This window comes from Oncorhynchus mykiss, chromosome 8 (genome assembly GCF_057628025.1).
Source record: "Oncorhynchus mykiss isolate SJ-2025 chromosome 8, ASM5762802v1, whole genome shotgun sequence".
In the NCBI taxonomy this organism is placed as follows: domain Eukaryota; kingdom Metazoa; phylum Chordata; class Actinopteri; order Salmoniformes; family Salmonidae; genus Oncorhynchus; species Oncorhynchus mykiss.
In genome coordinates, this window is record NC_143029.1 from 46,500,117 (window position 1) to 46,523,770 (window position 23,654).

General features: G+C 41.6%; 2 protein-coding genes across 4 annotated transcripts in view; both read left to right on the top strand.

Annotated features, from left to right (window-relative positions):
• LOC149981668 (unconventional myosin-X-like) overlaps positions 1 to 8,317 on the top strand; it is a 176,818-nt gene extending 168,501 nt beyond the window's left edge. The window contains exons 5-6 of the mRNA XM_090181691.1: positions 4,860 to 4,994; positions 8,065 to 8,317. Of these exons, the coding sequence (XP_090037817.1) occupies positions 4,860 to 4,994; positions 8,065 to 8,317 (388 nt within the window). The remainder of the gene's footprint in view (positions 1 to 4,859; positions 4,995 to 8,064) is intronic.
• Positions 8,318 to 8,401: 84 nt separating this feature from the next.
• The window catches only part of myo10 (myosin X), a 96,737-nt gene continuing 81,484 nt past the window's right edge, over positions 8,402 to 23,654 (top strand). The window contains exons 1-9 of one of the 3 annotated variants that reach the window (XM_090181686.1): positions 8,402 to 8,689; positions 8,887 to 8,971; positions 13,834 to 13,937; positions 14,537 to 14,666; positions 15,967 to 16,085; positions 18,570 to 18,716; positions 21,104 to 21,204; positions 21,443 to 21,509; positions 21,980 to 22,072. In XM_090181686.1, coding sequence (XP_090037812.1) covers positions 8,402 to 8,689; positions 8,887 to 8,971; positions 13,834 to 13,937; positions 14,537 to 14,666; positions 15,967 to 16,085; positions 18,570 to 18,716; positions 21,104 to 21,204; positions 21,443 to 21,509; positions 21,980 to 22,072 — 1,134 coding nt within the window. Of the gene's footprint in view, positions 8,690 to 8,886; positions 8,972 to 13,815; positions 13,938 to 14,536; positions 14,667 to 15,966; positions 16,086 to 18,569; positions 18,717 to 21,103; positions 21,205 to 21,442; positions 21,510 to 21,979; positions 22,073 to 23,654 lie in introns of those variants that run through there. The other 2 variants (XM_090181689.1, XM_090181690.1) reach the window with 2 other exon arrangements.

A 23,654-nucleotide genomic window follows, 5' to 3' on the forward strand; every position in this document is an offset into this window, starting at 1 on the left:
AACTCGGTACTCGGCCCTCTATTGTTCCTCTAACCACTCTGACACCAATGCAAATGCAATCAAAAATAACATCAAACCCTTATCACCAAGACAGGTTCATGCTTTTAAAACTCACCTCACTGTGATTTATCAATTTTAAGAAAGAAGTTCAACAACAGGTTGAAACTGAGTGGAAAACATATCTCACCACCATGCGTTTCCTCTCTCTTCTTCATTCCTTTCTCGAGAGCACAGAGAGAAGGGCTATCAACAGTTTAATTAAATATGTTTTGTTGTGAAAACATATTACTATCGATGTTCCCGAACAGATTTCACTTGGTTTCCCAAATTAAACATGGACAAGCTCCCAATGTACCGTGAGACTGTATAGCCTGCATGAAGCCCAGGGGGGTCCGGCAATGGCTGACATAGTAACAAACGTGGGGGCACTGTCATCACAGTAATGTTTTTGTGGAAGGGTGCACTGGTTGCTCAGACCCGTGCTAAGGCCCCTCGCTCTAGGGTGGAACTGCTTCCTCATTGGAGGTGCATGCAAACCCCACTTCCTCCAATCCCTCCAACTCCAGGATTTGGAAATAGGAATGGGGCTGCCATAATGCCGGAGGAACACTAGTAAACTTCATCTGCCGGAAGTTATGCATACTAGCCAATGTTAGCCATGAGGCTTTTAGTCTAAGCTAGGCTAGCTAGCTAGCACGGTCCGTTTAGAATAACCAGGTAACTTAACGCTACGTATACTAAACAAGAGAGCTACCCAAGCAATTCCACCGTGGGGAGGCATGAATAGCTGGCAGTAGCTAAACTGGCTGGTACGCTAGGCAGCGATTGTTTAGCTAGTCTGGTCTCTAAAGTCTACGTAGAACCGAATCACCGAGGTGGGACTGGATCCTTCATCGACAAGTCTGGGAAGAGAGGCAAGCGGTGATTGACCAAAGCAGACCAAGATGGCGGGGGGTACCCATGGCCGCCTTCTCTGATCGAGTAGCCTCCCGTAACCCCGGCAGAGCGCACAGAAGCCGGGATAAGGGCGGGCAGCTACCGCATACACCACGCCCAGGTAGACAACAGTTGTTTCGACCAAACAAGGACCCAATCCATCTCCACATCCCGCAACTCAGTCGAGGTACGGAACCCGGGAGAAGAAGTCACTATCAGACACACCAAGCCCCCTCAAGAATGTTACATGATTGCCAAGAGAACCTGCGCCGTGGACTAGGGGAACAGTGCCAGTCGCAGACGGTGTCACTGTTACTGACACCGTCCCCTAATCCCGCACACAAATTGATTCAAGCGAGGGCAGCCAGAGCATGCCCCGAGCTGAGACATACAAGACAACAAACATGAGTATCTTTTTATCCATTTGGGCATGGTCGCGAACTCAAGCACGGCTTGTTAGCCTTTGTCGTTTCAGTCATTGCTAAAGCCAGGTCAAGCAATCCGAAGAATAACTCATTGGTTTGTGGTTAGGAAACTAGGAGAACAAATACAAACTCAAGCACACAACGTCCAGGGGGTGAGCGCGCTCTGCCACAAATGGACAGTTTCGTTGGCAAAGTCAGATAGTCTGTTCTCCGCCCCCCAAAAAATTGTAGCTTGAATCGTTCCTGCTAAGTCTAAGGTAAAGAGAGGAAGAATTGAATGAATGAATCTGAGCTTCACGGTTATCACCTGTGGAAGACGGAGATTCCAGTGAGGCATGATTTTCTTTGACATTGTCGGGCATGATTTTAGTTATTCAGTCAGTCGCAAGAGAGCGACTCCCCGTGGTTGTGTTATACCGAGAATACCGACTGAAAGGGAACCATGCAAGCAGTCTTTTGAATGATTAACTTCTTATTTTAAATCAACTCTAGAGCAACTGTATTGCTCTCTGCACAGTATTGTTTGTTCAGGGTGTGCAGGGTTTTGTTTTAGCCTAGCAATTATACGCATGATTCAATTAATCAAAATCCAGATGAGCAAGAAATTGGAACAAAAGCCTGCTCACCCTGTAGTTAATCTGCACAGGTGTTGGTGAGCAATGGTTCAGTACAGTATACACTGAGTGTACAAAACATTAAGAACATCTTCCTAATATTGACTTGTATCCTCCTTTTGTCCTCAGACCAGTCTCAATTCGTCGAGGCATGGACTTTACAAGGTGTCCAAAGCAATCCACAGGGATGCTGACCTATGTTGACTCCAGTGCTTCCCACAGTTGTGTCAAGTTGGCTGGATGTCCTTTGGGTGGTGGACCATTCTTCATACACACGGGAAACTGTTGAGCGTGAAAAACCAAGCAGCGGTGCATGTTTTTGACACAAACCGGTGTGCCTGGAACCTACTACGATACTCCATTCATACACTTACATTTTTTGTCTTGCCCATTCACCCTCTGAACGATAAACATACACAATCCATGTTTCAATTGTCTCGAGGCTTAAAAAATCTTCTTTAACAAGCGCCGTCAATAAGGGATTATAGTTTTCACCTGGATTCACCTGGTCAGTCTATGTCATGGAAAGAGCAGGTGTCGTTAATGTTTTGTATATTCAGTGTAGTCTACTTACTAATGTTTTGTAGTGTGCAATGAAACCTCTAGTGGTAAAATGGTGAATATCCTGTATGTTGAGAATGTTTCAGATGTGGGAAAATCTTCAGGACGTGAATGCAAAACCTATTTGTCAGTTAGTTAGTCATTTACATTTCACCCATATTGTTAACATGTGTTTATTCACGCAAACACTCACGCAAACACACACACGCACACGCACACGCACACACACACACACACACACACACACACACACACACACACACACACACACACACACACACACACACACACACACACACACACACACACACACACACACACACACACACACACGGGGTGGCAGTGTAGCCTAGTGGTAGCGTTGGACTAGTAACCGGAAGGTTGCAAGTTCAAATCCCCGAGCTGACAAGGTACACATCTGTCGTTCTGCCCCTGAACAGGCAGATAACGCACTGTTCCTAGGCCATCATTGAAAATAAGAATTTGTTCTTAACTGACTTGCCTAGTTAAATAAATAAAATACACATACAAATACATACATACATGAAAGCAAGTAAGGCATTGTTTTAAATGCCATATGAAGAGTGCAAAGCATTCTTGAAACATTCTTGAAACACATCTGGCTTATCATACATTATCACCATCATTGTTGTGGCTAGACTCAATCAAGGGCATGCTATCAAGAAACCCTTGATATAGCTGAAGGCTGGAGACTAAAATGTAAGGGATATGCTGTCAAGGACATGTGTGAGTGTGCATGCGTACATTAGTGGAGGCTCCTCAGAGGAGGAAGCGGAGGACCATCCTCCTCAGTGAATTTCATAAGAAAATAGTGGAACATTAAAGTTATCCTTCTTACAACTATAATAAATATATTAAAATGTCACCAAATAATTGATTGAAACACACTGTTTTACAATGAAGGTCTACAGCAGCCTCAACATCACTAGCTTCTGTCCTCCTCTGGGTACATTGACTTTAATACAAAACCTAATTATGACAACTTCAGGAAGACGTCCCCAACCTATCAGAGCTCTTGCAGCATGAACTGACATTTTGTCCACTCAATCAAAGTATCAGAGAATGAATCTAGTACTGACGCATAAGCCACACTTAGCAGGCACTGCAGTGCGTAGAATGTGATGAGTATTTGACTCAAAGAGAGAGAAAGAAAATAGTTCAACCATTTTGAACAAATATATTTTTTCCAAAATTAAGGAGAAGCAAGAGAGATAGAGAGAGAAAGCTAGATATATTTGGTTGTATTTTTTTTAACACCCGGCTCAAACAGAGGGATGCTATGTTAGCTAGCTGGCTGTGGCTATCCAACACTGGAACTCTTCCAAGTCAAGGTAAGCTTTTGGTTTTATTAATGTATTGCCTCTGGTGCCTGCCGGTGTAACTGCTAAACTGCTTTCTGACTACACTGTACTGTGTAATTGTTGCGAGTTTACTAATGCATTAGTGCTTAGTAGTCTTGTTTACTTTGACATAACAATGATGTAGGCTGTGTGTAGCCATTAGCAGTCATGATATGAAGGTTTGGCTTGGAAAGTGTTTTTTCCCCTGGTCACATACAGCTGATGTGTTGTGCACTGAAGTCCTCAAGCGAACGGAAAAGGTGAGAGGAGGAGAGCGCGTAGATAGATAACGAGCAAAGTCATCATGCTGTTTTTATGTGGCTGCTATGAACTTTTTGCATGTGATCAGGGCTGTATTCATTTTGCCGATTCTGTTGAAAAACGTTTCTTAAACGGAAGCAAACGGAACAAACCGGGATAAACGTACCTGAATTTGTTCAATAGAAACTCTCATTTACAACTGTTGGACTAATGATTACACCCTAGATCATGCAGGCAAGAGTGTGCAAGGCGGTATTAAATTTGTCACAGTCTTGTCACTTTGATTACTCAAAATTCTCTCGATCTGTGCACCTACGTTGTAAAATAGCCTAGGTTGAAGCAACCTCATGATGGGTACAGGGAAAAATATAGTATCATGAAGTAACCTGAACCTATCGATGTAACATTGAACTGGGTGAATGGAATATGAATGACAGTCATCCAATATGCTGTAACAGAAATAAGGCCATGCTAATAAAATAAAAATCATCCTCCCTCATGTTAAACGGCATCGACCGCCACTGACGTTCATGTGTGTGTGCGCGCAAGCATGTGTGCGTGTGTGTACGTGTATTCATGACTCCTTTCCCATTTCGACATGCCTTTTACATTATGTACCAGTCCCATTCTACAGCGTTGAATAACGAAAGATCAAATGAATCCAAATCATTCAAACTCTTTCTTTCTCCTTTCCTCTCCAGTGGAGAGAGTGGAGCGGGTAAGACAGAGAGCACCAAGCTGATCCTGAGGTTCCTGTCGGCTATGAGTGAGCACTCCCTGGAGCTCTCCTCAACAGACAGGACGTCACACGTGGAGGAGGACCTCCTGGAGAGCAGGTATGTGTTTACATAGCTAAGGACTTGTGAAGAGCAGAATCAACAACCTATGAGTAACCTCTAAGCACTTGCTTTTGAGAAGGAAAAGGCCAAATCATTTTTATTCAGTGAGTCAATCATCGCTATCTTAATGCAACCCCGAAAAGTCCCAATGGGCCAGTCTGGTCCCAAGTAAGGTAGATATTTTTTGGCCCAGGGTGGGCTTTTTGGGGAACAGGTCTCAGAGGTGGAGAGGTGTGTCAGAGGTCAGAGGTGTGTCTTTAGGCCAAACAGGGGGGTAAAGTTGTATGGTGTAAGCAAGCCATAAGTAAAAGGTGTTAGTACTCATTTTAGGTGTTGGTACTTATTTGCATTTGACAGTATTTGTATTTTATTATGGATCCCCATTAGTTCCTGCCAAGGCAGCAGCTACTCTTCCTGGTGTCCAAACACATTAAGACACTTATATTACATATAAACAAAATATAATCCGGTGCTTCGTATAACACTGTCACACCACCACATATCCACAACACAAAATGTATGTTACCACTAAACAACAATATTACAATGTGTGTGTGTGTATAGAGTGTGTGTGCTAGCGCTCTTGTGTGTCTGTACCTGTGTGTACCTGTGTGTGTGTCTCTTCACAGTCCCCGCTGTTCCATAAGGTGTATTTGTATCTGTTTTTAAAATCTGATTCCACTGCTTGCATCAGTTACCTGATGTGGAATAGAGTTCCATGTAGTCATATAGTACTGTGTGCCTCCCATAGTCTGTTCTGGACTTGGGGATTGTGAAGAAACCTCTGGTGGCATGTCTTGTGGGGTTTGCATGGGTGTCTGAGCTGTGTGCTAGTAGTTTAAACAGACCGCTCAGTGCAGTCAGCTTGTCAACACCTCTTACAAAAACAAGTAGTGATGAATGTAATCTCTCCTCCACTTTGAGCCATGAGACATTGACATGCATATCATTGATGTTAGCTCTCTGTGTACATTTAAGTCCCGCTTTTGGAACCTGACCACATGACTGAACAGTATGTGTGTGACAAAACTAGGGCCTGTAGGACCTGCCTTGTTGATAGTGCTGTTAACAAGGTAGAGTAGCGCTTTATTATGGACAGACTTCTCACCATCTTAGCTACTGTTATATCAACATGTTTTAATCATGACAGTGTACGATCCAGGGTTACTCCAAGCAGTTTAGTCACCTCAACTTGCTCAATTTCTACATTATTCATTACCAGATATAGTTGAGGTTTAGGGTTTAGTGAATGATTTGTCCCTAATATAATTATTTTAGTTTTAGAAATATTTAGGGCTAACTTATTCCTTGCCACCCATTCTGAAACTAACTGCAACTCTTTGTTAAGCGTTGCAGTGATTTCACTCGATGTAGTAGCTGACGAGTATAGCGTTGAGTCATCCTCATACATAGACCCTAGCACCCTCTGTGTTCTGTTAGACAGGTAACTCTTTATCCACATTATACCAGCAGCAGACTATGATCGATAATGTCAAAAGCCACACTGAAGTCTAACAAAACAGCCCCCACAATCTATCATCAATTTCTCTCAACCAATCATCAGTCATTTGTGTAAGGGCTGTGCTCGTTAAATCTCCTTCCCTATAAGCGTGCTGATTTTTTTGTTGTCTATTTGTTTACTGTAAAATGGCATTGTATCTGGTCAAACACCATTTTTTCCAGAAGTTTACTTACAGACTGATTGGTTGGCTATTTGATCCAGTAAAGGAGGCTTTACTATTCTTGGGGAGCGGAATGACTTTTACAGAGTGGCAAGTAGCCTAGTGGTTAAGAGGTTGTAACTGAAAGATTGCTTGTTTGAATCTTCGAGCTGGCAAGGTGAAAAATCTGTTCATGTGCCCTTGAGCAAAGCACTTACCCCTATCCAGTCGCTCTGGATAAGAGTGTCTGCTAAATGACTAAAATGTAAATGTAAAATGCTTCCCTCCAGGCCTGAGGGCACACACTTTCTAGTAGGCTTAAATTGAAGATATGGCAAGTAGGAGTGGCAATATCGTCTGCTATTTTCCTCAGTAATTTTCCACCCAAGTTGTCAGACCCCGGTAGCTTGTCATTGTTGATTAGACAACAATGATTTGTTCACTTCTTCCACACTCACTTTACACAATTCAAAATTACAATAATTTGATCAGTTATACTTGGATGTGTAATGTCAGGGTTTGTTGCTGGCATGTCATGCCTAAGTTTGCTAATCTTGCTAATAAAAAATCATGAAAGTAATTGGCAATATCAGTGGGTTTTGTGATGAATGAGCCAACTGGTTCAATGAATAATGATTGCCTTTTTGCCCAAAATGTCATTTAAGATGCTCCAAAGCCTTTAACTGTCATTCTTTATATAATTTATCTTTGATTCGTAGTATAGTTTCTTCTTCTTTTTATTCAGTTTAGCCACATGATTTCTCAATTTGCAGTACGTTTGCCAATCAGTTGGCAGCCAGACTTATTTCTCATTCCTTTTGCCTCATCCCTTTCAACCATATAATTTTTCAATTCCTCCTCAATCCACGGGGATTTAACCATTTTTACGTTTTAATGGGTGCATTAGTAACTGGAATATGAATTTCATAAATGTGTCAAGTGCACCGTCTGGTTGCTCCTCATTACACACCAGACCAACAAACAGTATTTACATCATCAACATATGAATCACTACAAAACTTATTGTATGACCTCTTATACACTATATTAGGCCCAGCCTTTGGAACTTTGGTTTTCCTAGACATGGCTACTATATTGTGATCACTACATCCTATGGATCTGGATACTGCTTTAAAGCAAATTTCTGCAGTACAATATTCTATTGGCTCTATATTAATTATTGGACAGCACCTGCCTACTTTATGTACAGATTGTAAAACATTTTCAGTCATTTAACTTTTTGGAAAGAAAGTATTTTTCCAACCTTATCTAGTTGCAGGTGCATGGAGGATGTAAAAAAAAACATTATTTGAAAAAGACACTCCAGCTCGCTGCCAATATTCTTATTTCAACAATTTAGTGGACTTTCTCTATCTCTCTCTGTCTCTCTCTCTCTACTCCTTTAGCCCAATCATGGAAGCCTTCGGCAACGCCAAGACCGTCTACAACAACAACTCTAGCCGGTTTGGGAAGTTTGTTCAACTGCACTTCTGTCAGAAGGGCAACATCCAAGGCGGTAAAATCGTGGACTGTATCCTTTACTACGCTATTAACATCCATAGTGTGGACAGAATTATGTTTTCTACATGTCCTGTTCAAGTTCCTATACGAAATGCTGCAAACTGCTGCCAAGCACTCTTCAGTGAAGGGTTTAGGTGATGATTTATTAGCGTGCTTTATTAGTGTGCAGTGTGGTGTTCTAGTTTCAAACATATGACAATCTCTGTTCTGGTGAGTTAGAGAATGGGACAATCAATGACTAGGTGTCGAGATAGAAAACTCTGCTTTCTCTCTGGAACTATTTTCCCTCCTATCTTTTCACCTACTTTGAGGTGTGACTCTCCCTCTCTCTTTTCTCTCTCCACTCTCTCATCTGTCTGTATATTTCTCTCTCCTTCATCTTCCCTTCTTCTTTCTGAAAATCTATGCCAGATAATTGTCATACATGAATCTCAATGTGGAGCATCCGACTTTCTAAAGGTAATATATGCCTTAACTACCACCTTTCTGTGCAAAGACCTCCTAGAGAAGGTAAATATTATCTTTCTCTCTCTGTCTCTCTCTCTCAATCGCTCTTTCCCCATTATCCCCTCTCTCTGCCTCTGGCAGTCGGTCGGTCTCTCTCCCTTTCTCTCTGTCTCTGTCTCTCTCTCTCTCTCCAATGTCATTGTGTTGCTATGTGTCCTGTTGGAGGTGTGCGTTGATGGTTGTGTCCTCTGCCCTATCAGAATCGAGTTGTTAGGCAGAATCCAGGGGAAAGGAACTATCACATCTTCTATGCACTTCTGGCTGGAACCAATGCAGAACAGAGGGGTGAGTGACAATATGATACATGGGTCAAACCAAAACATAACAGAAGCTATCTCGTAGTTTATTTTCTACATGGGGCAAAAAGGCCCCCAAAGTAAGATCCAAGCCCACTTTAGCTTCAAAACATTGAAACCAATAATAGCCAAACTTTATAAGATCTGGTGGCCTGCCTCGCCTAAATCGAATAAAATGTTATTTGTCACGTGTTTTGTAAACAACAGGTGTAGACTAACAGTTAAATACTTACTTATGGGTATTTTTCCAACAATGCAGAGTTAAAGATTATTCAATTCCATAAAAAAAATTGAAATAGTGATACGAGGAATAAATACACAGTGAATAACAATACCAAGTAAAAATAACATGGTTATATAAGGGGCGAGTGTGAAATTGTGTGTGAGTGTGTATGTGACATCATTATGCATATGCATGTGTGCGTGCTTGTGTGTGTGTAGAGCCCAGTGTGTGTGCATAGTCAGTGCAAGGTAGCAAGAGGGTGCAAAAAAGGGTCAATGCAGGTTAGTCCGGGTAGCCATTTGATTAGCTTAGCAGTCTTGCTTAGCTGTCTTATGGCTTGGAAGTAGAAGCTGTTCAGGGTCCTGTTGGTTCCAGACTTGGTGCACTGGTTGCTGTGCGGTAGCAGAGAGAACAGTCTATGGCTTAGAAGTAGAAGCTGTTCAGGGTCCTGTTGGTTCCATACTTGGTGCACTGGTTGCTGTGCGGTAGCAGAGAGAACAGTCTATGGCTTGGAAGTAGAAGCTGTTCAGGGTCCTGTTGGTTCCAGACTTGGTGCACTGGTTGCTGTGCGGTAGCAGAGAGAACAGTCTATGGCTTGGAAATATAACCTGTTCCGGGTCCTGTTGGTTCCAGACTTGGTGCACTGGTTGTCGTGCGGTAGCAGAGAGAACCGTCTATGGCTTGGGGGTCCTGGATGGCAAGGAGCTCGACCCCAGTGATGTACTGGGCCGTACTCACCACCCTCTGTAGCTCCTTGCGGTCGGGTGCCTTGCAGTTGTCGTACCAAACGGTGATGCAGCCAGTCAAGATGCTCTCAATGGTGCAGCTGTAGAATTTTTGAGGATCTCAGGGCCCATGCAAAATCTTTTCAGCGTCCTGAGGGGCAAGAGGCGCTGTAGTGCCCTCTTCACAACAGCGTGGGTGTGTTTGGACCATGTTAATTCCTTAGTGATGTGGACACCGAGGAACTTGAAGCTATTGATCCTGCTCTACTACAGCCCCATCGATGTGGATGGGGGCGTGCTCACCCCTCCGTTTCCTGGAGTCCACGATCAGCTCTTAACTGATGTTGAGGGAAAGGTTGTTGTCCTGGCACCACACTACCAGGTCTCTGACCTCCTCCCTATAGGATGCCTTATCGTTGTCAATGATCAGTTCCTACCATCATCGTGTTGTCAGCAAACTTGACGATGGTGCTGGAGCCGTGCACGGCAATGCAGTCTTGGGTGAACAGGGAGTCCAAGAGGGGACTAAGCACACACCTCTGATGGGGCCCCATGTTGATGGTCAGCTTGACGAATATGTTGTTGCTTAGCCTCACTACCTGGAGGCGGCCCGTCAGGAAGACCAGGATCCAGTTGCAGAGGGAAGTGTTTGGTCCCAGGGTCCTGAGCTTGGTGATGAGCTTGGAGGGGACTATAGTGTTGACTTTTCACATAGGTGTTCCTCTTGTCCAGGTGGGAGAGGGCATTGTGGAGTGCAATAGAGTTTGCATCATCTGTGGATCTGTTGGGGCAGAATGCGAATTGGAGTGTGTCCAGGGTGTCTGGGATGATGGTGTTGATGTGATTCATGGCAAGCCTTTCAAAGCATTTCATGCTATATATGTCGACATGTGTTTCTCCTACAGTGGTTCTTCCTTTAAAAGTTTTGAGCTTATGCTGCGACCATTTGTGGTAGATGGTGGCATTCTGTCATTGCACAACACTATCACAAGGGGGAGGTAGAACGCTAACCTATCGGTAGTCTAAACTGCAGCAATTAATGGAGACGTTTTCAGTCTGAGAGTCTCTCCTCTGCCACTAGAGTCCTGCATCAGGCAACAACAAAATAAACTGTTGATTGTCCTGGAGTTAAGAGACAACTTGGTTAAATACAATGGGGGAATTTCACTTGACATGTGGACTGACGATTTTCGGATAATAGGCACGGTGGGCTTTTGGTTTCTCTCCCTCTTAAAAAAACAGAAATAAATCATGCTAAATAACAAGCTGGCTTTATTTACAAATTAGTAAGAATGTCTCACCCCATGTTCAAGAATGGCCTTTTTCCCTTTTTTCAAATTACAATCGCTCACTTTCGGTTTTTTGAAACGAAGCCATAGAAAGTTGGTTGCAATTTCAGTAGGAAAAAAAGTAAGGAACTTGTCTGTCGGCCCTGCATTTAAGACCAAAATTGGTTAAAGAAAATTGTGATTAAATAAAAATATATACCAGTTTCATTTAAGGACCGAAGAATTGACAGCTGTGCCATATAGATTGCAAAATAATTGGGAAACAATTTTTGATATACCAATTCCATGGCACGTGGTTTATGAATTAACACGCAATTTTCCATTCCTCCTGAAAGCCCTAATATTAAAAACAGCCAAATGCATTCTCTCCGTCACCCACACGCACTTTAAACATTTGGATAATAAAGCATTTAAAGGCTGACATTGGTGGATTTTAATACTTCTGACAACCAAAATTCTAACTCCCAGAAGGCATGGATTATTAGAACCTACTGCAAGCCTAAAAGCTATGGGTACAAACAAAGTTTCCATGATGGGTTATTAGCAGGACAATAGACTCTTCAACCAACTATCAGCAGGACAATAGGCTCTTCCCATGCAAATGAACTGAATCCCCAAAAAACATTTCCACTGCATTTCAACCCTGCCCCAAAAGAACGAGCTGACATCATGTCAGTGATTCTCTCGTTAACACAGGTGTGAGTGTTGACGTTGACAAGGCTGAAGATCCCTCTGTCATGCTGATTGAGTTTGAATAACAGACTGGAAGCTTAAAAAGGAGGGTGGTGCTTGGAATCATTGTTCTTCCTCTGTCTACCATGGTTACCTGCAAGGAAACACGTGCCGTCACCATTGCTTTGCACAAAAAGGGCTTCACAGTCAAGGATATTGCTGCCAGTAAGATTGCACCTAAATCAACCATTTATTGGATCATCAAGAACTTCAAGGAGAGCGGTTCAATTGTTGTGAAGAGGACTTCAGGTTGCCAAGAAAGTCCAGCAAGCGCCAGGATCGTCTCCTAAAGTTGATTCAGCTGCGGGATCGGGGCACCACAAGTACAGAGCTTGCTCAGGAATGGCAGCAGGCAGGTGTGAGTGCATCTGCATGCACAGTGAGGCGAATACTTTTGGAGGATGGCCTGGTGTCAAGAAGGGCAGCAAAGAAGCCACTTATCTCCAGGAAAAACATCAGGCACAGACTGATTTTCTGCAAAAAGTACAGGGATTAGACTGCTGAGGACTGGGGTAAAGTCATTTTCTCTGATAAATCCTCTTTTCGATTGTTTGGGGCATCCGGAAAAAAGCTTGTCCGGAGAAGACAAGGTGAGCGCTACCATCAGTCCTGTGTCATACCAACAGTAAAGCATCCTGAGACCATTCATGTGTGGGGTTGCTTCTCCACCAAGGGTGTGGGCTCACTCACAATTTTGCCTAAGAACACAGCCATGAATAAAGAATGGTACCAACACATCCTCCGATAGCAACTTTTCCCAACCATCCAGGAACAGTTTGGTGACGAACAATGCCTTTTCCAGCATAATGGAGCACCTTGCCATAAGGCAAAAGTGATAACTAAGTGGCTCGGGGAACAAAACATCGATAATTTGGGTCCATGGCCAGGAAACTCCCCAGACCTTAATCCCATTGAGAACTTGTGGTCAATCCTCAAGAGGCGGGTGGACAAACAAAAACTAACACATTCTGACAAACTCCAAGCATTGATTATGCAAGAATGGGCTGCCATCAGTCAGGATGTGGCCCAGAAGTTAATTGACAGCATGCCAGGGCGGATTGCAGAGGTCTTGAAAAAGAAGGGTCAACACTGCAAATATTGACTCTTTGCATCAACTTCATGTAATTGTCAATAAAAGCCTTTGACACTTTTAAAATTCTTGTAATTATACTTCAATATGCCATAGTAACATCTGCCCAAAATATCTAAAGACACTGAGGTAGCAGACTTTGTGAAAATTAATATTTGTGTCATTCTCAAAACTTTTGGCCACGACTGTCCAGCGCCAACTTTTGAAAGCCAGTCACCGCTTCCCCCCACCCCCCATGTTAACAAAACGTATTCTCCTATTTTCTCCTCGTTAAATAAACGGTACTGTAGTTGCCCAGATACTTCCCACCTTTCCCTCAGCTATACATCCATGGCTCTTCCTATAACATCTGCCTCCATCTAATCCTTGTTTCGTGTTACTGAATTAGGCGCTGTCTGTCAGATGTATAATTTTGTATTTTGGGGGGGAATAGAAACACCATTATATTAATCAAATTAATTAAGCTACATTTCTTAAAATAAATCCTGTATTCTATGTTCTTACAAAAAAAGTTTTTAAATTCTCTAGTACAGACAATATAAAAACAGTCAAATGCTTCTCAAAGATGCCCTCTGGTGGTCAAACTCTCACCAACTAGCATTAATGACAACAATGGTATGACACTTACAGTAAATAACGTGCCATAGAATTCTGCGGCAGCACACAAGCTGTGCTGTAGTACCACACAACTTTTAAAGGAAGAACCACTGTATATAATGTTAGGAGAAACACTGGATTATACAACAATTACACTTTTAACCCATTATTGAGTCTTTCTTTTTTCCATGACAGAGGCCTTCAGTTTTTCACCACCAGAGAATTACTACTACCTAAAGCAATCTGGCTGTGTGGCAGACAAGACAATCAACGACAAAGACACTTTTCACGATGTACTGGTATGGCCCTCCCATCTCTATCAATGGTTTATTGTTGATGATACAGTTCAGGGCATTCAAAAGTTACTTTCTGCAGCAAGCGGTACATTTTTAACCGAACATTCGTGAGGTGATGCCAAGCGCCAAGTTCATTAGCAATCATCTAACAAATAACCCATACATTTAAATACATTTCTGAAATATGCCCATGGCAATGTTACATCCACTTTGAAGCAAATGTCGTTTTTTGCTAATATACAGTACTTTTTTTGTTCACTTTTTATTGCCCAGAACGGTTGTAAAAAATTTACATTAGTGGAACTACAATTTGAAAATGTCAATGACAGGGTCTTGCCACAGGGTCTTACAGCTGCACCTCATACCATAGAGACACTAAAGCACCAGATTCCACTTATAGTGGTCTGGATTCAACTTTACTTGGTTTGTTCAGGGATATGGTAATGAATTGAATTAAATTGTGTCTGGACAGATTGAATATATGGGAAAACTAGGATATATTGTGTGATTTGATTTTTTATTCAATTTTTTTTCTTGGGGGCACAACTGCCTTTTTTTGGCAGCATCAACATTCTGTTCATTTGTGTTGTTTTCCATCCCAGAATGCAATGCGGACCATGCAGTTCACAGAGGAGAATATCTGGGAGATCCTTCGCCTCCTGGCAGGAATTCTTCATGCCGGGAATATCGAGTTTATGACGGCCGGAGGAGCTCAGGTCTCTTCCAAAACAGGTTAATGTCTCTCCTCTTTTCTCTCCTTCCTCTCCTCCCCCCTTTTTCCTTGAGGTACTACCTATGATATGCTACTTTCCTTGAGATTCTCCCTATCCCTGTCCTAGTTCTGGGTTGTCCAAGTTTTAAGAACTGCGCTGAGATTAGCTCTCCCCTATGCCTTAGCGCTAAGGTAACCTTAACCTTTTGCCTCAGCTAAACAATAATATTCTGCCTAGTGCCCACAAAGCTTTGAAATGTGATATGTAATGAACATACTCGTATATCAACCTTAACTGTCATAACAAGATTGGTGTTTAGAAATAACCTTGATTTAATCACATTATGAATAAATGCATCTAGAGCAGTGGTCACCAACCTTTTCTGAGTCAAGATACTTTCACAGTCAAATATGATCTACCACTTAGATTATATAAAAAAAAACATTATTTAAAAAATATAACATTAACCCAATAAAAACAGTTGTGTAGGAATGAGGTTTGTGCAGTGAGCCTAATACATTATCACAGCATATTGGATATATGCCTGGCCTGCCAATGTTGTTCTTCTCAGAACATATTAGATTTCAAATCTCCAGTTTTGATTTTTTTTTAAATCAGTTGGTGTAGCATTTGCAAGGCACAACTGAGCATAAGTTGAAATAATTCATAAATAATTCGCTTTTTTATTTTACTGGACTGATGGTACCTGAATCTGATGGTCATGGTGCTTTCAAGACAACTGGGAACTCGGAAAAGACAAGGTAAAATCATGATGTCAGTGATCTTCAGGTAGGAAAGTCAGAGCCCTAGAAAGATGCCTGAGTTTCCAACTTGGAATTACGAGTTGCATGACCGTTCAAAACTATTTTTCCCAGTCAGATCTAGTTTTTTTCCCCAGAGTTCCCAGTTGTTTTGAACATGGCGTTAGTCTCAGTGGAGGGAGGGGGGGGGGGGGCAACAGCAGAGGGTCCACCATCTGCTGCTGCTTTGATTACCCGGTGAGCACGGTTTAACGCCAACAGCGCAATAGACACACACACAAAAAAAGGAGTGCAAGCCTTGAGCATGGGCTTTTCTACAGAAATGTTTGGGGATCGACTAGGAATGCCTTGAAGATCAACCAGGTTATTGACCACTGATCTAGAGGGGCATAGAATGACATCAAATCAAATTTTATTGGTCACATACACATGGTTAGCAGATGTTATTGCGAGTATAGCAAAATGCTTGATGACAGCACAGCAAAGGATATCTATTGTACAGTACTTATTACACCCCCACATCCCTTTTCTAAAATACCACTGTCTGTGTGTCTGTAGCACTGGGCAGGACAGCAGACCTCCTGGGCCTGAACTCAGAACATCTGGCCGAGGTGCTGACCCACAAGTCCTTGATCCTACGGGGTGAGGAGATCTGCACGCCGCTCACCGTTGAACAGGTAACCTAACCATGATGACAGAGGGCACCAGTTGACCCCATTGTTTAACTTCTTATGGTATAGGGGACGCTTGCGTCCCACTTGGCCAAAGGCCAGGGAAAATGCAGCGCGGCAAATTCAAATAAATCACACATGTGAGATACTAAATTAAAGCTACACTCGTTGTGAATCCAGCCAACATGTCAGATTTTAAAAAGGCTTTTCGGCGAAAGCATAAGAAGCTATTATCTTATGATAGCACAACGGTTAGCATATTTCAACCCTGCAGGCGCTACACAAAACACAGAAATAAAATATAAAACATGCCTTACCTTTGACAAGCTTTTTTTGTTGGCACTCCAATATGTCCCATAAACATCACAATTGGTCCTTTTGTTCGATTAATTCCGTCCATATATATCCAAAATGTCCATTTATTTGGCGCGTCTGATACAGAAAAAAACAGCTTCCAAATTGCGCAACGTCACTACAAAATATTTTAAACGTTGCCTGTAAACTTTGCCAAAGCATTTCAAACTACTTTTGTAATACAACTTTAGGTATTTTTAAACATTAATAATCGATCAAATTGAAGACGGGTTTATCTGTGTTCAATACAGGAAGACAACAAACCAAGCTACTTTTCAAGTCTTGCGCAACTCTCAACAGTGTTACGCAGTTCCTAGATGGACGGCCTTCTTCATTGCACAAAGGAATAACCTCAATCAAATTCCAAAGACTGGTGACATCCAGTGGAAGCGGTAGGAACTAAAAACAAATTCCTAAGAAATATTGTTTCCCAATGAGAACTCACTGAACAGACAGAGACCTAAAAAAAAACAATTCTGAATGGTTAGTCCTCAGGGTTTTGCCTGCTACATAAGTTCTGTTATACTCACAGACATGATTCAAACAGTTTTAGAAACTTCAGAGTGTTTTCTATCCTATACTAATAATATGCATATCTTATATTCTTGGCATGATTAGCAGGAAGTTGAAATTGGACACGCTATTTATCCAAAAGTGAAAATGCTGCCAACCTAAACCTTAAGAAGTAAACATCAGGAAGTGGCTTCACTCCTTTGCGACACTAATCCCTCGACATACAAATATTTGACCCCATGGTCAACACCTGACATTAGGGCAGATAGATAGGCCAGGGGCATGAGTTATGCCATAGGGAAACATTTAGGGCTGGTGTTTCATAGTCAATGGCGCCTGCCCAACTGTGAGGCTAACCACCAACTTTGTGAAAAAAATACTTTGGTTTCAAAGTCAATGGTGGCTTATCTCTACCTCGTTTACATAGGTCCTGCTAGACAAAACAAAGCATTCATTGTCTCTTACAGTTATGTGTGACCGCCATTGTTGTTGTCAGCTTTTGAAGGCTGGGTGTGTATTGGACACTGACCCTGAACCATTTCCCCTTGCATGACCTGGGTTGTGTTGACTAAGCACTAAACTTAACATTTTAAAACATTTCCAAAAGAAACCATAACATACAGTTTAGTCCCTCACTGTTTCACCTAGTTGTCTTGCATTTGGTGCCTAATGAACACCACCCCTATCATGTGTCTGATTTAATCTCTAAAGCTAGGAGTGTAGCTGGCCAGGCTAATCACATTTGACGCTGATTCAGCAGATATGGTCAGCAGATAAACAGGAGACACAACTAGTGCCAGACTGGATTATCACAGATGACGTTGCCACGAGCAGCACTGAAGATATTGAGATGAGCGAGATGCAAGACTTGGCACTCACACAGTCACACACACAGTATCTGCGCATTTGCACGGGTTCGCTGTTGGTTGCCCTGGCCTGTGCACATGCCAGGGCATGTGGATTGTGTATGAGCTGTGTATGTGACTGTGTGAGAGTGAGGTCTTATATCTCTCTCACCTCAATATTTGCAGTGCTGCTCGTGGCAGTGTCATTTCTCTGAGTTTACCTTTATGGTCAGGCGGGCGATGGTTTACTTGTGATAACCGGCTCAAGTGTCTCCTGTTCATCTGCTGACCATGTCAAAGCCTCACACTTCAACGCTCTTAGCGGAAATGCTGTTTATTTTCTGCATCTGTATCTGTCATATTGCTGAGTCTATCTTTAATAACTTGGCTTATGTAGGAGATCATATGTAGACTATTTAAACTAGCTTTTATAAATCATTTATGCCTCTGGGGGTGCTCTGTCTAAATGGACAGAAAATGTTTCCAGAAATGACTACATTGTACAGAAAGGAGCACACCTCCCTATCCGAAGTGCAGGTATTTTGCAATCAGAAAAAGCAGAAGCAGATTGTGGAAGTCACCTTTAAAAGCATATTGCAAAGCACAAGTTACTTATCTGCGTGTGTTTGAATCCCAGCCACGGTAAGAATGAATTCATGGTTACACCAAGGGATAGTAAGTTTAAAGGTCATCCAGAGTCATTTAGATTCCTATTGTACTTGAACGAGAACAGGGCAGCTTCCTTTTTTATAAAACTGTGTCATTTCCTTTTTCCCAGGCGGTGGATTCCAGGGACTCCATGGCGATGGCACTTTATTCCCAGTGTTTCACCTGGATTATCCGGAAACTCAACAACCGTATCCGAGGGAAAGAGGACTTCAAATCCATTGGCATCCTAGACATATTTGGATTTGAGAATTTCGAGGTTGGTTGGAAAAAAACTATTTTGGTGGTTCAAGGTGTAATGTCTGAATCACTTGCCTTTTTGATACATTTCCTAAATTATCATGTCTTATATATTTTTTTTTTTTTTGTGTGAGCAACATATCTTAGTCAGGAAACTCACTGATCACAAGCAATGATGTACGTTCATCTTAATGTTGATTTCTCATATTGGCTGTCACCATCAGTAATGAATAAAATGGCCTCCAGCAAATCCAGCCAAACTACTTCAAATCAACTATCAGTCATCCACGAGACAGTTCACCCTCAAGGGCAACAGGTGTTTATCATGACCTAGATAACTCTCAAACTTAAGTAGTAGATTTGCACATTCATTATGATGTCTATGATCTTAGTGTTCCCTATGTTGCTTTGTGAATACAGGTACAGATTTACAAACAAATTAATTAGAGATGGTGGAAGAAAACTGCAGGTAGCCTAGCGGTTAGAGTGTTGGGCCAGTAACTGAAAGGTTGCTAGTCCAAATCCCTGATCTGATAATGTGAAAATCTCTCGATTTGCCCTTGAGCAAGCGACTTAACCCTAATTGCTCCAGGGTCGCCGTTGATTAAGGCAGACCTGGCCGTGACGCCACTCTCAGGGGGAGTTGGGGTATGCAAAAAACACATTTTGTTACGTGTGAAATAGGACAAATATACAGTGGGGCAAAAAAGTATTTAGTCAGCCACCGATTGTGCAAGTTCTCCCACTTAAAAAGATGAGAGAGGCCTGTAATTTTCATCATAGGTACACTTCAACTATGACAGACAAAATGGGAAATGGGATTTTTAATGGATTTATTTGCAAATTATGGTGGAAAATAAGTATTTGGTCACCTACAAACAAGCAAGATTTCAGGCTCTCACAGACCTGTAACTTTAAGAGGCTCCTCTGTCCTCCACTCGTTACCTGTATTAATGGCACCTGTTTGAACTTGTTATCAGTATAAAATGCACCTGTCCACAACCTCAAACATTCACACTCCAAACTCCACTATGGCCAAGACCAAAGAGCTGTCAAAGGACACCAGAAACAAAATTGTAGACCTGCACCAGGTTGGGAAGACTGAATCTGCAATAGGTAAGCAGCTTGGTTTGAAGAAATCAACTGTGGGAGCAATTATTAGGAAATGGAAGACTCCACGCAAGATCTCACCCCGTGGGGTCAAAATGATAACAAGAACAGTGAGCAAAAATCCCAGAACCACACGGGGGAACCTAGTGAATGACCTGCAGAGAGCTGGGACCAAAGTAACAAAGCCTACCATCAGTAACACACTACGCCGCCGGGGACTGAAATCCTGCAGTGCCAGACGTGTCCCCCTGCTTAAGCCAGTACATGTCCAGGCCCGTCTGAAGTTTGCTAGAGAGCATTTGGATGATCCAGAAGAAGATTGGGAGAATGTCATATGGTCAGATGAAACCAAAATATAACTTTTTGGTAAAAACTCAACTCGTCGTGTTTGGAGGACAAAGAATGCTGAGTTGCATCCAAAGAACACCATACCTACTGTGAAGCATGGGGGTGGAAACATCATGCTTTGGGGCTGTTTTTCTGCAAAGGGACCAGGACGACTGATCCGTGTAAAGGAAAGAATGAATGGGGCCATGTATCATGAGATTTTGAGTGAAAACCTCCTTCCATCAGCAAGGGCATTGAAGATGAAACGTGGCTGTGTCTTTCAGCATGACAATGATCCCAAACACACCACCCGGGCAACGAAGGAGTGGCTTCGTAAGAAGCATTTCAAGGTCCTGGAGTGGCCTAGCCAGTCTCCAGATCTCAACCCCATAGAAAATCTTTGGAGGGAGTTGAAAGTCTGTGTTGCCCAGCAACAGCCCCAAAACATCACTGCTCTAGAGGAGATCTGCATGGAGGAATGGGCCAAAATACCAGCAACAGTGTGTGACAACCTTGTGAAGACTTACAGAAAACGTTTGACCTCTGTCATTGCCAACAAAGGGTATATAACAAAGTATTGAAATAAACTTTTGTTATTGACCAAATACTTATTTTCCACCATAATTTGCAAATAAATTCATTAAAAATGCTACAATGTGATTTTATTTTTCTTTTCTCTCATTTTGTCTGTCATAGTTGAAGTGTACCTATGATGAAAATTACAGGCTCTCTCATATTTTTAAGTGGGAGAACTTGCACAATTGGTGGCTGACAATACTTTTTTGCCCCACTGTAAGCATCCACCAAGTTATTATAATAATACTTGTAAGTAAAGTGAAATTGTAGAGTTTCATGTTGTAACTGACTATTCTTACAACATGAAACCCTGTTGGAAAAATCATAAAGAGCAAACCATTACAAAAAAAATCTGTAGTATGTGAGTCTTACATGGGTCTCTCTCTCTGACAGGTCAACCGCTTTGAGCAGTTCAACATTAACTATGCAAACGAGAAACTTCAGGAATACTTTAACAAGCACATCTTCTCGCTGGAGCAACTTGAATACAACAAGTGGGTAGACCTCAAACATAAACTTTCACATTAAATTTAGGCTGTAACACTATCATTTTTATAAATATGTATTCTACTTACAGTTTATCAGAATGTATAACATGTATGCTAATTTATAAAGCATTTATAAGCATGTGTAAAAATAAGAGCTTATTCATGAAGGTTATTATAAAGTGTTACAGGTTAACTTCAATTTCAATTTGATTGGCTTATCTTTTAGTTTTTCTTGCTCCATCAGGGAAGGGCTTGTATGGGAGGACATCAACTGGATGGACAACGGGGAATGTTTGGATCTGATTGAGAAGGTATGTCTTTTTCATTCCCACTTGAATGGGATTTTTCTCACGTTGACACTGCTAGAATTTACACTTGTGAAGCAGGTTTCATATTATGGTGATGCCTGCCACAAGGTTGGGCACAGGAGCATTGTCAAATGTAAATCTTTTCAACTTTGACTGTAGCAGCCTGATGTACGCCACTTGTAAGCGCAACTGCAACCCTTAGGAACTGTAGTCCCCTTCAATTGGGAACCAACGGCTAGCTCAGTGCAATGCCATTCTAGCCGTTATAACGTGAATTCCCTTTGACCTGGCGACAACATTACCCAGACAAATGCTGAGTGGTCTTGATCTACCAGAAATAATAATTTCTATATATAAAAATACACTTATTTCTATAGATAGAAATACGTTGTAAATCTATTGATTAGAGTTGTCAGGAAAACAATATACTGTTTCGGACTGGTTATGATAACATCTGTCTATTTTCTTCACAGAAACTGGGTCTCCTTGCACTGATGAACGAGGAGAGTCATTTTCCCAAAGCCACTGATGGCACTCTACTGGAGAAGCTCCACAGCCAGCACTCGGTGAGTCAAGTCCCATTGTTATGACGTCACCAGTCGATAGCTTTAGTGGGCCTGTTGAAATACTTGAGAGAGGCATTCTTATACCCTCACGTCGGTCTGTCCACCCATCCATCCATCTATCCATCCATCCTTATATCCTCCCTTCTTTCTTTCCATCCGTAAGGTGATCACTGATCTGATCAAGTTGGATTGGTGGAAACAATCCCTGATCTATGATTACTTGGAGGAAGGAAGGATTCATCTCTAAACTATTCATACAGCTTTGTATATATATATTGAAGACCCCCATGTCGCTTTTCCTCAGTGATTTGAAAGGATTGTAGGTGACAGCAATGTGGCAGAAGCTACTGTAACCCTAGATGGAGTTTTCCAACACTGCAAAATCATACGACATACTTTAAGAGAGGCTGGCTACTTTTTTATGGAAAGCCAAACAATGGATATGTTAGCTAATTTTGGGGCTAGCTGCCTCCTCTACATTCATAGCATTGGCACCCAGTGCTATTACAGCTTGGTTTGATTTACGCTCTGATCTCACCAGTGGGTGTAAAGAAACACTGAGTAGAATTTTGATTTGGAATAAATATGAGCGCAGCTCGTAAATATCCCTATAAATATTTGCGCTGCAAAATGTATAGGAGATTTCTTAAATTGATTTATTGGATTATGAAAGAGTTACAGGGTATATTGGATATAATCAGGGTTGGGTATGTTACTTTCTAAATGTAATCTGTTACAGTTACTAGTGTCCAAAATTGTAATCAGCAACGTAACTTTTGGATTACCCAAACTCAGTAGCGTAATCTGATTACATTCAGTTACTTTTAGATTACTTTCCCCTTAAGAGGCATTAGAAGAAGACAAAAATGTATGTTACCAATTTATTGCAGGATAAATCAATGTTAAAGTTTACATAGCTGGCTATATATATATATATATATATATATATATGTGTTACATTTTACTTTATGGCTTGGTTATGTAGGCTTCTTCTAACCAATCGCTTTCTACTACATATAATAAATAATAAGATTAAAGTCTATCAGAATTCCAGTCAATCCAATAAATGTTATACCCCTTGATCTTCAAGAATAGGACTTTGAAATATGGAAGTATAGATTAGCCTAATTGTTTTACCTGAGCATAACCCCAAAACGAAGGACTTATTAGCCTGCCCTACTCTGTTTATGATTTTGTTGTCATGGAGGACTGATTGGGCTCATTGCTTAGAGTTGAAAAATAAATGCTGCACTCATGGAATGGTATGCTTTGAGCACTACTGAAAAGTGGTATTTACGTGTGAAAATGAATGCCATATTCTGCATTAGCTATAGGCATATTGTTTACCTTTTTGTTGGTGACACTTTGATATCTTGATAATATGCAGCTGTTTAAAGGGCAAATCCACAGATGAAACAATAACAAAATCGTCGCCCCGTCTCTGTTTTGGTAAAAAGTTGACATAACATTTGATCTGATCTTCATCTTAGTCAAAACAATAGACAAACTGTGTGCTTAAACTAATAACACACAAATGATTGTATTTTTATTGTCTATATTGAATACATCATTTAAAAATTCA